This window comes from Urocampus carinirostris, chromosome 7 (assembly GCF_059441175.1).
Source record: "Urocampus carinirostris isolate Australia breed hairy pipefish chromosome 7, RoL_Ucar_1.0, whole genome shotgun sequence".
Lineage (NCBI taxonomy): Eukaryota > Metazoa > Chordata > Actinopteri > Syngnathiformes > Syngnathidae > Urocampus > Urocampus carinirostris.
Genome location: NC_142355.1, coordinates 30,774,675 through 30,787,963, shown reverse-complemented (window position 1 = coordinate 30,787,963; position 13,289 = coordinate 30,774,675). Strand labels below are relative to the sequence as shown.

At 39.8% G+C, this 13,289-nt stretch overlaps 1 protein-coding gene and 1 long non-coding RNA gene across 2 annotated transcripts in view; both read left to right on the top strand.

Moving 5' to 3' along the window:
• Positions 1 to 4,175, top strand: part of LOC148362955 (uncharacterized) — a 124,922-nt gene extending 120,747 nt beyond the window's left edge. The window contains exon 8 of the mRNA XM_088340553.1: positions 4,078 to 4,175. Coding sequence (XP_088196679.1) covers positions 4,078 to 4,175 — 98 coding nt within the window. The remainder of the gene's footprint in view (positions 1 to 4,077) is intronic.
• Positions 4,176 to 4,262: 87 nt separating this feature from the next.
• Positions 4,263 to 5,550, top strand: LOC148362954 (uncharacterized). The gene is made up of 3 exons (XR_015850938.1): positions 4,263 to 4,364; positions 5,131 to 5,218; positions 5,318 to 5,550. It is a non-coding gene; the product is annotated as an uncharacterized LOC148362954 (long non-coding RNA).
• The last annotated feature ends 7,739 nt before the right edge of the window (positions 5,551 to 13,289 follow it).

The window sequence follows — 13,289 nt, the reverse complement described above, 5'->3', positions numbered from 1 at the left end:
AAGCATTAAATTTGATGATTAGTTATGTAGTATTTCTCTAGTATTTCTCTAGTATTTTTTTGTAGTAGACACACAAAGGGAGAATGGGGACAAAGTTGGCACACCCTTGTTTGTTTGTTTTACTTTTTTTACTGTTATAAACTTCCGTTCAAAGGTTTTCGGTCGCTTGGGAAATTTCATTCTTTAATAAATGCAAAGTTTGAAGGCTAAAATACATTTTTTCAAATCTAAATATTTCTTCCAACATGTCTTGGCTATACTTTCTATTTATATTGCAACTTGTTTAATATTGAAAACATGTAACTTTTCATTTAAAACACGTTTTCTGGGTGACCCCATAAACTTTTAAATGGTAGTGTATATTGTCATTCTATTTTGACCATTTTCATTTGGCGGGCCGGATGAAATAGCCCGACGGGTCGCATGTGGCCCATGTGCCGTAGTTTGCCTCCCTTATTTAGACATTGTAATATATGATCAGTTGTGATCTTTCATCTGTATATCACATGCACAATGAAGCTATTTTGACCACAAAACAACTTTTAACTCCGTGCAGCATGGGGGTGCAGACATCTGAAATTATTTTTGATACGTTTGAATGATTGTTAACAGAGAGTGTGTTTCCCCATGTAATTAACTCTGTTTCGTAAAAGCATTTTTGTTGTCAAGCCTCTGACTAAATTGGGAATCTATTCCGTAATCAAAGAATGGATCAACCCCAGTGACTGGAGAGGAGGCAATTTGCGGGTATACCATGAGATTATATCCATTAGAAATCCGTGCGTTTTTTTACCCCCTGTGTGAATGTGATTCTATGGCACGTTCCCATGACAACTGTTTTGGGGCGAGGCCTCGGTGGAAAAGCAAGCTCAGCTGTCATCGCTTCACCTAAAAGCTTTGTAATTGCTCTCATTTGCATAGTACAATTAAGTGTGTTAGCTCACAGCAAGAACAATCAACCTCCACTAAAGACGGGGGACGCTATAATTATTATATCAGTGGATTGCGAGAAGCGTGGCGCTGATGAGCCTGTCAAGCTCGATGCTTCGTTTCTGTGCAAACACTCATTCAGTGGACGATCCGTGGAGCCGCTTGGAACGTCAAAACAACGTCAACCACCATGTCAAACATGCCGCCCACGGGCCTGATCCGGCCCGTTGGTTGATTTATTCTGGCCCACCATAATTTTCTAAACGTATCGGAAAAAGAAACAAGTCTCTAGGTCGTTCCAATCAAAAATAATGATATTTAAAATGAATGCGAACCAAATGCTCTATCTGGCCACTGGAGGGTAGTGTTAAGTTTGTATAGTTTAATGAGTTGGTTTAGGTGTGAAACTGCATTCGCACAAATGTTAAAATAAAGCAGTTTACCATTTCAATGCCTACTGATCAAGGGTGAATTATAAAGCATAATACGAAAAAACAAAGCTAAAAAATATTTTACTTATCCAGCCCGCTTCAGAAACGAAAGTCTGGATCTTGGCGCAGAACCAAACTGACGCAAACAAACCGAATAAGTATTGAATATTGGACATACACATTATCTTGTATACGAGTTTCATTTGCCCCACCTGTTTCAAACTTTAAATTCTTTAAAAACACGCCACGATGGCGTGATATCGTACACAGAAAAATTGTTGTTTCAGTATGTCTTCAAACGTGGGGTGCGCGATTTGAAAACTTGGGCCTGCAATCGTGACTTCAAACCAGGAGATGGCGGCAGAGTAACACATGATTTGTGTGCAAGTACATGACATTTTTTAGACGCAGTCGAATAGACTCTTCTTTTTTCATCTTTTTAGGGGTTTGTTCTGCCCCATACAGGCTCGATAAAAGTAAGATAAAAGCAGATGGGTGCAATAGAAAATAAAGCACAACGGCTCTTTGAACTCAGTTGGGTTGTGTTAAAACTTACTTAATGAAAATATAACTTTCATTGGTGGAGTTTGTCGTTTGAAGTGTCCCTAATAAGTTAAAGGTAAAAAGAAAATACTCTATTAATTATGTATAAGCAATGCCCAACTGAGTTCAAAGAGACTTTATAACTGTTTTTTTCCCCCACTGCGCCTATCTGCTCGTTATTGTTTTTTGTTAGTGGAGCATAAAAATGGTAAAAAGGGACTTTTTCAAATATAGTCCAGACCCCATAAAAGATTAACAAAGAAGAGTTGTTTTGAGCATGTCTAAGAAATGCATGTACTTGAACGCGCCACAGAGGGACCTAGACAGAGGCTGCAACGGGGGCTTAAGCCAAAAGATGGCTTTAGCAAGTAGAACATTTTCATATTACGGACATCTCCTCCGAGCGGCCTTGCCTGTTTCGTGTGAGTGTCAAGGTGTGAGCAATGCCTGAGAGCAGCACCATCTTAATCCAGTAAGGATTTTAGGGAGTCATTTTATTTCAGACAATATTATGCAGTTGAATAACAAAATAAATCAATAAAAAAAAATGGAGGAATCTATCCTGGATAACCCAACTTTTTATTTATTTATGTCGGAGTTTATAAAGATATAAACTCATTGCTGACAAAAATATTCAAGTAGAGGCATTTAAATAGAGTTTAACTACTGCGCAAATGTAGTGAGCCCGGTCCGCCAGCCCTCTTGCTTGGCTGCCCAGGCCGTTCTGACCACATCCGGTTCAGGAGACGTATTTATTGAAAGGTCACGCATGCACAGTAATATACAATGGAGTCACGCATGCGTATTACATTACATACAATGGAAAAACATTGAAAACGTATTACAAACAATGGAATTAGACTGAAAACATGGATCTTTGAAACGTGTGTGTGTGTGTGTGTGTGTGTGTGTGTGTGTGTGTGTGTGTGTGTGTGTGTGTGTGTGTGTGTGTGTGTGTGTGTGTGTGTGTGTGTGTGTGTGTGTGTGTGAGATGATTACTTGTATATTAAAAATAGAAAAACAGGTTAATTTCATAGCATAGGAGTCTGAGAAATACACAACTAAAAATCGCTTACTTTACAATGTATGTCCTATAAAGACTGATCCACATTCTTTCAACAAATGATCATTTGCATCTGCTTAAACTTGTGATTAGGAAAAAAATGATCTGTGGAGTTGCATGAGTTTTTTAGAGTTGGGGTTTAGCAACGTGGTGTGTTTGATATTTGTGAGAAGGGTCTTAGCGTAACAGCAGCCCCTTATTAAATGTGTCTCTTGAACTTGCCTCAAATGTTTCTCATATCGCTATAAGAGCTTGGCTTATGAGACAGCCCAATAATCCTTTGTTTGACAAGACATTTGTATTGTTATTGTTATGCTTATTTAAAGGGAGATTGTTTTGCTAATTTTAAGAGTTATTATTTTGATTTCAAACTGTTTTCTAGCCAAAAAATAAGAATTTACATGTACTTGTCTTAAAGCACTTGGATTGGATTCGCGTTCTCCATTCGGGCCCCGGTGCTGTGGAATGCTCTTCTCCGAGATTTGATCTGCAACCTCAGTGGAACTGTTTAAATCTAGGCTTAAAACACACTTCTATTCTATAGCATAAGATTAACCTATATTTTATGCTTGACAATATCTGTTTATGATTTGTTATTGCTACATCCATCGCAGCCTGGTCATCCTGGAAGGGGGATTACCTGATGTGTAGTCCCTTCTCAAGGTGTCTTCATTTTCCTCATGTTGGGGTTTTTGAGTTTTTCCTTGCCCTCATGTAGGTTTTAGATCAGGGGATGGTTTGCAATCATCTGTGGTCTGTGAAGCCTTTTGAGACTCTTTGTTATTAAGGGCTATACAAATAAACATTACTTGACTCGGATAACAACACTCAAAGCAAAAGAGCTAAAATGACTGCATATATAGAATAAATATAAATATTTTAAATTTCAGGTTTTTTTCAATTTTTTTACTCGTGTGAGAACAATAAAACTTTTCAAAAGGCAAAAGAGAACCAAATGTTTGAAAAAAAAAAGGTGCTAGGTAGATTTTACTCATTCAGAGTATTTTTATTTTGGCGAATTTTTTTTTTTTAAATGAGCAAAACTATCCATCATACCAGATACCGGATAATTTTCCACCTGTTTTGAGCCTTTTTTTCCTTGTTTTACAGGACCTGTAGCGTCTACTCTAGGGCAACGGGTCAACAAGGTAGCGGCCAGGTTGAAATGGGAAAAAGATGTGACGAACCTAACCAAAAAAAGCTTATAAATACAGTAAAATAAGAAGCAAGACACATTAAAAAATGAACAAAAGTACCTGCCGATGACACTTTTTTTTTCAGTTTAGGTCCAGGGTTGGCAATCCAAAATGTTGAAAGAACCATATAAGACCCACTCCCCAAAAAAACAGACATTTGTTTGGAGCTGCCATAATATTTGTATAAGCATTAAAATAAAGGTACGTACTTCCTATGTGTATACATACAGTATATATATCCGGCGGCACGGCAGATGAGTGGTTAGCCATCTGCGGCACAGTTCTAAGGTCATAAGATCAAATCCAGCTTCAAGCCATCCTGTGCAGAGTTTGCATGATCTCCCCATGCTTGCATGAGTTTCCTCCGGGCACTCCGGTCAGGTTAATTGGCTGGTCCAGATTGTCCCTAGGTGTGAATGAGAGAGTGAGTTGTCTTTCTCTGTGTGCCCTGCAACTGGCTGGCTACCAGTTCAGGGTGTCTCATAGCCACTGCCCGAAGATAGCTGGGATGGGTTCCAGCACCCCTGTGACCCTACTGAGGATAAGCGGTGTGGATAAAGGATGGATGGAGATATATATATACACATCCCTTGGAAAACATTAAGAATGTTTGTGTCATGTGTGCCTCTTACAGAATTATGATCATTTTTCCATTATCAAACATTTTTGAAAAAGCTCCAGGAACCCCCAAAGGGGCACCAAAGAGCTGCATGTAGCTCAAGAGTTGCTTGGTAAGTGTCTCTTTCGGATACCATGATGAGCTGACTAGATCGGTCCTAATTTTGGGATGGAGAAAAAAAATGGCCTCAAACATGAATAATATTATATAGTTTGGCCCATTGGATCGTATGTTAAGTTGTCTGAGTTTCAAACCACTTGAGCGTCTATGTCTTATTTCCAGTTTGGTTCAGATGACCAAAGTCTCTCTCATGCAGCGCACTCATCGTTTTGTCTCTTCTCACCTCAGACTTCCGAAGTTGTGTAATGAAGAGTTCTCGAAGCGGCGAGCAGAGACTCGACCAGGAAAGTCCGTCCCCTTCCGGACCTGCGGGACGGTAACTCTCATTTTTTGATTAACTGCAGTTTCTTTTTTTTTCTGGTTGTTCTGCCATGTTTATTTTGGAGGCTAACAGCCTTGACATGTCGCCACACAGCGTTTTCAAAGCAGCGCCCATGAAAGCATCCACTTTCCAAGCATTATTATCAAGCCTGTGATCACATGCCGCAGCACATCTTTGCCTCCGGGGCCTCGCCGTGTAATGGGGGGGACCAAATAGCAAAACTCGCCCCTCCTCCCCTTTCTCTAACGCAAACTACGCAAAGACCCGCATCAATTTTAATTTGTATTTATCCTGTGGATGCCCCCTACACACACCCCCACTCCTGTTTTTTTTTTTATTATTCCCTCTCTGCACAAATTACAGCCATCATAGCTGTGATTCCGGCAGCCCACGCGACACGCTATCAGAAAATTAGCACGCCGCACAACCAGCGGCGGGTTCAAGGTGTCACAACACAATTATGCCTCTGCAGCGACCTGACGAGCTCCGAATGCTCTCCGGTTTGGTGACAACTAAGCCGGAGGGTTGCAGCGTCTGTCACATGCAAGCGATATTTTTAGTTCTGGTTCAAGCTAGAACTTTCATTTAAGTTAAAAAAAACACACACACAATTGATGTGATTAGTGGGTGTGTCATAAATATCCTGTGAGGAAAATTATTAGGTAGATGTTGTTATCTCCTTGCATGTTATTCAAAGTTATTTTTATACTGTCTTAATAATGATGGTGATATCATAGAAACTCTCTTTATAGTAATGCAGTACAGGGATTACCATGGAAAGTAAAAAAGGATACTGCAACACAAGATTTATGTCGTAATCTTTCTTGAACTACTTAATTTTTCGGGTGAAAGTACAGGTAGCATTCAACATATGACTAGGATGAGTTACGTCCATTACAATGGCGCAGTCTCTTACCTAGTATGATAGAAGATTACTGTGCCTGCTGGCTGCCCAACTTGTCGTAATTGTTGCCAGGCTGCTACACGCTGTAGTGCCAGATGGTCTGTTGGTGGGTTGGATTCCCTAACCACTAGCATCCAGGGCCACCATTTCCTGTGCTGTGTCTTGGGCAAGTATAGCCTGGTGGCCCTGTTGTGGAATGTGGATAATAACTAATGATAAATATGTGGGCATCTGGTGGGATGGCGTTGTTGCAAGAGGTCACAAGCTGATATGCTGGGGGAGCCGGGGCGAACGACCTTCACGAGATATCTTAACTTTCTTTGAGAACACTATAAAGGCCAATGGTGAACGTCTGGAACTTTGAACGTGTCCCGAATGCAATAAAGAGCGTTCTCCTTTTGCCATATCTCCTCTCTGTGTATATTTCGGTGCGACGCCCAACGACGTTCTCTCCAAAAGCGCCTATTCCTCAACCGGCCAACATATGTTTCCCCCGGGGGTCTTTCACCTGTTAGGTGGAGGTGCTAACCACTGCACTACGGAAACTCATATTGAAGGAAATTAAATAAATGTGCATTGCTGTCCGTAGTCTTACGAATGAGCGGATTTGTCGTGCAGGTCCTGAGTCTGATTTTACTTGTAGATATAAGTTTAAAAAATGTTTTTTAAAATAGAAACTTATTTTCAGAATTTAAAATCAAGTCTAACATATATCATCACATATTTAATTATTTGTCATTTACAGGTAAGTCATGTGTTTCTTGAAAATCTCAATTGGTTAAGAATTGTACGTGTATTGTACGTATTGTGTACCAATGTTTTATAGAAGGGTTGAAGGAAAATTGATGAAAAACACAATGAGTGCCGTTGACTGCTTTTCACATCAAACCTGTATTTTCCTTTTAAGTATACCGTATGAGGAAAAAATATGTTGTTTTACAAAGGAGTAAAATATCATTTTAGACACACTGGAAATATTATTACTTTGTATCTGTGACTACCTAAGCGCGGAGTGGTTAGCACATGTGCGGCACAGTTCTGAGGTCGTGCGATCACACCTCCTGTATGGAGTTTGCATGTTCTCCCTGTGCTTGCGTGGGTTTCCTCCGGGCACTCCCTCAGTGGAAATGTTTAAATCTAAACTTAAAACTCACTTCTACTCCATAGCATATGAATAACCTACTCTTCTCGTCGGCTGAAAAATAGTCTGTGTAATATAGTGTAATAATATGTGAAGCCCTTTGAGACTCTTCGTGATTTAGGGCTATACAAATAAAAATGACTTGACTTGACTTGACTTGACTCCGGTTTCCTCTCACATTCCAAAAATTGCATGTCAGGTTTATTGGCCGGTCCAAAATTGTCCCTAGGTGTGAACGAGCGAGCTAATTGTCTGTCCCTGTGTGCCCTGCGATTGGCTGGCAACCAGTTCAGGGTGTCCCCTGCCCACTGCCCGAAGATGGCTGGGATGGGGTCCAGCAACCCCGTGACCCTACTGAGGATAAAGCGGTGCAGATAATGGATGGGTGGATGGATGATCTAAAGTACAGTTGTGGATCTTACCTAATATGATCATTCAGTACAGTATTTTGATCAATAAGCATCAGACCAAGAGTCTGTTTTTGCAGACATAAGCGTTTTATGGAATTAAAACGTGCATGCGTCATGAAATTCTTCAGAACAAAGAGCCTATCTTTTGGCGCAGCAGAATTGAGCTGACTGCCGTCTGTTTACGTGTGCTCGTCACCCCCAAAATGACAAGAAGTTGAGAACGCCGCCGCGCGAGCAGGCAGCTCACGGTGACTTTCAATCAAGCCCTAATCCTCCTCTCTCATAAAACTTAGAGCGCAAAAATGAAGGGAAGCTCCTCACTGTGCTCCCGGTGTCAAGCCATTAGGCTGTGTGAAATGAGGTGCCACTCACCCTTCCTAAAGCCGTCCGCCCGGCCGACACGCCGCTAAAATAGCACATGAGCTCGAAAGCGTCGGGCGGACGGAAACGTAATTGCGTGACGACGCTCGCCCGAATCTTGCCACCAAGGCATGAAGAGGATGCGCTAGTCTAAATAATCCACTTGCTGGATTTCTGCCAGATGAACGGGACATTCGTGGCTTGAAAGACAGGAAAAAGGATTCTGTGGTCAGTATGCAGATAAATGTGTCATCGTCAAACAGGATAAGTCGAAATCTGCTTGAAGTCGCACTGTATTTATGGCTTTTTTGACGTATCTGAAGACAACTTAAAAACATGTTTTTTTTTTAATTATTTTATTTTAACTCATTTAATCATTCTATAATGTTTGACTCTAAATTTTCGATTTGTTCTATGGCTTTATTTTGTGCACTTTGGACTGTCGATTAAGAAAGCAACCGACAAATACAATCAATTCTATACCAATGGTTAGCCACTTTTAACTTGGGTTAAAAATAGTTTTCATATTTTTCAATGAACGAAACCTTTTATCTAATAAGTTTTAAAATACCCAGCATTAGAGCAAGTTTTTTTCCCCTTTTTAAAGGACTAAATTTGATTATATAGATTGAAAAACTGCCGTAGGGCTAACTCAGAAGAGTCTTTTGTGACGTTTTTTGCATGACATTTGATAAATATGTGCATAAATAAACAAAATATATGATAAAAAAAATTGCAAGCACAAAATGAATGTACCAATGCCCTTTAAATTATCCGTACACATTCATGCTTAATGAAAAAGACTCATCTTAATTGAGGCCAAGAGAGTGGCAACAAATCTACAGACATTGCCCTACTTACAATTGTTCGTAAGTTGAATTTGTTTGTAAATTGCTTCAGTGCTATATTTTGTATGTTTAAGGTTTATATAAGTATATTTAGGGCTTGTATAGGTAACCTGTATTGTTTTGTACTAAAAAATAAACTTTCCATAAAATAATATACTTTATAAAGATAAATGAAGTTGAATTCAACTTATTTTTTGGAAGATGAGTTTCAAGAGTTAGGCGACTTCCTCCTCCGTGGTGCAAAGTGGCCGAAAAAAAGTGATCTAACCATTTTCTCAACCGTATTAAGCTTTCTTATTCCACCTTTCGTTTCAAAAGAAACGGCTGGCCTCTTTACACTTGATATTGAATGGATGCACAAGATATATTAAACAATAAAAGTGTCAAGTTCTTAGCGCGCTAGACATAGACAGTATAGAATGTTTACACACAAACTAGGAAGACAAAGCATTTTTTTTTCTTCCGGGTGTATGCTGGGTGACCTCTCACATGCTGGTAGCGGCGGAAAGAAGCACTACTGTCCTGTACTCAGAAAAAGGTGCACAAATAAAAAAATCTAACTTACAGCAATGTCCGGATATCTTCCACAACACCCAAGAAAATTTCATATTTACCGTTTTACGAATGGTCGTAAGCAGGGGAGCGTCTGTATAACAGCATTTTTGAAATAGTACTTTGCAACCATTTTAACCATTACAAATACATTTTTACCATTTTGGTTCGGTGGGCCAGGTTAAAAAGCCTGACGGGCCATATGTAGCCTGCTGCTCAACCCTGTTCTCTACCATGATCTGGTTAATATCCCATGCATATACCCTACATTTTGGACTATAAGTTGCATTTTTTTCCAAAGCTTTCAACCCTGCGGCCTATGCAATGATGCGGATATTTATGCATGTTTTTCTAACAGCCGCCAGGGCAGTAAAGGTGACAGTGAGACAGGTGTAATATATGTGTCGAGGAAGACGCAATTTAATATAACTTTGCGCTTTTTGCATGAATAAAACAAGCATGAAGACACCCTCATTATGGGAAAGGTGTCAATCGAAAGTGGAGTGCTCGCTACCTTATTGGGACTATTTTACATTTCTGTTTACTTGTGAACGAAAAATAATGTTACAAAACCAACGGATTACAAGAAGCAACGGCAAGCGTAGCAGAAATGTTTAAGGAGGATTTCTATTCATTTGTCGGCATTATCGTGTGTTTTGGAGTAAATATTTTACACGGTTGGATTCTATGGATTGTCTTTGATGTAACCGACCCATTTTCGCGGACATTAATAGAAGTTGAGGACTGCCAGAGGACGTACGAGTGATTAACCTTGGCATTTGGGCGGTTTGTTTCTGATTCATTGTGATGTTTCTCTGATGAGTATATTTTGAAATGGTCCTCGTATCTTGAATCCCAAAATTTAAGGTTTCCAATGATATGTAGCACTATGGATTTTATTGGCTGGTGAAATCTTGCAGACACGTATTTGTTTATCAAAAGTGTGGCGGCCCACCGGCCGGTCATTGGAATGCTAAAGGGTTAAGGTACCCTATATTCTAAACACTCTTTCTGTGTACCGTCTTTCTTTGTAAGTAGCTTGGGTTTCAATGTGGGCATTTGCGGCTTATAGTCAGATATGAATTACTATGTACAAAATGGATTTTTCTTTAAAAACATACTTGATGCGGCTTGTAATCAGGTACACAATATAGTATGAATTTTACAGTAAATGTTGAATATTGTATCATATAGGTATTGGCAGGGAATTAACAGTAATAATGTTATATTGTAGAATTCTTCAAAGGATTTTTTTTAACATTATAAATGTTGCTATTGTTAGGTCTATTTATTTTGAGTTAACTAGAAATAGTAAAATAAGAAAACTAATACCTGACTCGAGCAAAATTATTGTATTAAATATTATTGTAATTATTAAAAAACAAGTACCGTATTTTCCGCACCATAAGGCGCACCGGGTTATAGGGCGCACCCCCAAAAAATAGTTTTTGGTCCTTTTTTTCCCCATACATAAGGCGCACCGGATTATAAGGCGCTACAATGGGAACGTCGACAAAACAATCAGATAGTTCAGTCAAACTTATTACCCCCTTAACATTCCGAAAGCTTGCAAAGAAGCAATTGCGTGTCTCAGACATGTACGGAAACGGTGTCTGTACGATGTCACCAATCACTCAAATGCATCGTTCCAAATATCATTCAGAAGGTTAAAGTCTTGGGATTCAAGAAATGCCAAACATTTCTTAGTTTCCATTTTATTTTTTGCTGGCAACTGTGTGGACAGCAAAGTAAGAATTTTATTGTGCAGGGAAATGGGGTTCTTTACTGTGCACGAGCGGCTGCCTTATTGTTTTATTGTCTGCTCCTATCTTCGGTGTTTTTCTTCCCGTTTGACAACTACACTTTGGATGACTTTCTATCCTATGGACATGGGTTTTAGCGCACAAAAATGTGTTTATTCGAGGAATCAACTCCCTGCCCTGAAGAATTCTCATGCCGGCGTGATGAGGGGGCCTATGGTGGAAGAAGAGCCAGAGCTAGCTAAGCGGCGTTATAAGTCTTCAGTACCATCCGTAATCATGGTAAATGTGAACTCACTACCAAATAAGACCAACGAGTGCTGGTGGAAAACATCGAAGCGCACAGGGAGCGCAGTTGCTGTGTTTTGCGGAAACGTGGCTCACGTTTAGCACCCCGGACGCTAACGTGTTGCCACCCGGAGCTATTTTAGCTATCCGGCTTCAGCGCCGCTATACAAAGACACGAAAGCCTACGGGAATCATCGGAGAGGAGACGGACTCGCTAACACGAGGTGGTGTATCCCTGGACACAAAGAAAAAGATTTCCATCCGCCGCAGGGATGTCGAACTTTTGGACTGGCGTGACGTCATCCACTCCGCTACAAGCACCCCTAGGGCATCATGTTAATCTGTTAATAAACAACAGGGTAGACTGCTGGAAGTGTGAATTTCCCTGCGGGGATGAATAAAGTATCTATCCATCTATCTATATGACAATAAACACTTTGAATTGAATTTAGTTTAAAAATAGACTCATCACAGAAATATCAAGATCGTTCTAAAAAAAGATACCGGGAAAATATAAAGCTTATACTTAAGTTCTCTTGCAGCCATCACGTTCAATAATGATATATAACCATGGTCTTCTTACAACCGCGAGTGTAGTAAATCCAGGAGAGTAAAATATTTACAAATACAGAATAGTAAAAAATATTTTCTTTGTGCCGTAGTGCAACCCAACGTGTGATTCACATTCATCTTTTCCGGCCAATTGCAGGCTTTTTTTCGCCCCTTTAGCCTATGCGAGCCTGTAAATGATAAAAAGGATCCGCCCCCTTTACCTCCGAATAACTTTAGCCAATAGTGACTGATTCAAATGATGATTGACACATTAGTTAGGAAATGAAACGCCGGTATATAAATCCCAGCATACACCGCGGAAGACTTCGCCTTCGGGGGAAAATCTAGTCGGCGGCTGCTTGCCTTAGTTGCAAGACTTTGCGACCTAATATTGATCCATATATAAGGCGCACTGTATAATAAGGCGCATGGTCAGCTTTTGAAAAAAATAACGGCTTTTAGGTGTGCCTTATAGTGCGGAAAATACGGTATTTATTTTTTTATTTTTCATGAAAAAGTATTTATTCCCTTCAATTTTCTAACGACACTTTTTGTATTGTTTATTAGAATTGGAAATTTGAATGAAAATTTAGAATATTGGCATGGTATTATCGTTTGCAGCAAAATTAGACATGATGCTCCAGGATAAACATGTGCGGTTATGAAAACGTAAAAGAAGAAAAATGGATAAAGAATATGTCTAAAATATGTCTATGAGGAGCTATGGTCAAGTACTATGATCTAAAAATGTGTCTATGAGGAGGTGTGGTCAAGTACTAAAATAAGGTCCTTGGGCAAGACACTGAATCCCTAATGGCCCCGATAAGCAGGTCTTACATGGCTGACTCCCTATTGGTGTGTGAGTGTGTGTGTGAATGGGTAAGTAAGCACATTATAAAGCACTTTAGGAGGTCTTCATTGACTTGAAAAGTGCCATATAAATGCAGACCATTTACCATTTATCAAGTACTACAGTTGTGTTAACCTGGTGAGTTTGCATGATATGTGTTAACTTATTTGACCAACATTTTTGAATGGATAAGCTTTGCATAGCCCACATGTGAGGTCATCCCACGTAACCTTCACATCTTCAATGTTTTATTCCACTTTTTTGATTGATGTACCAATATCTCCTACAGCGACTGTTAGCAGTTGCAAGGCATTGTTAAGATGCAAATGATTTGTGGGAACAGCATCAACAAAGGTACGCCAGATATCGGATTTACCCAGAGGTGGTGTGCCAGCAACAC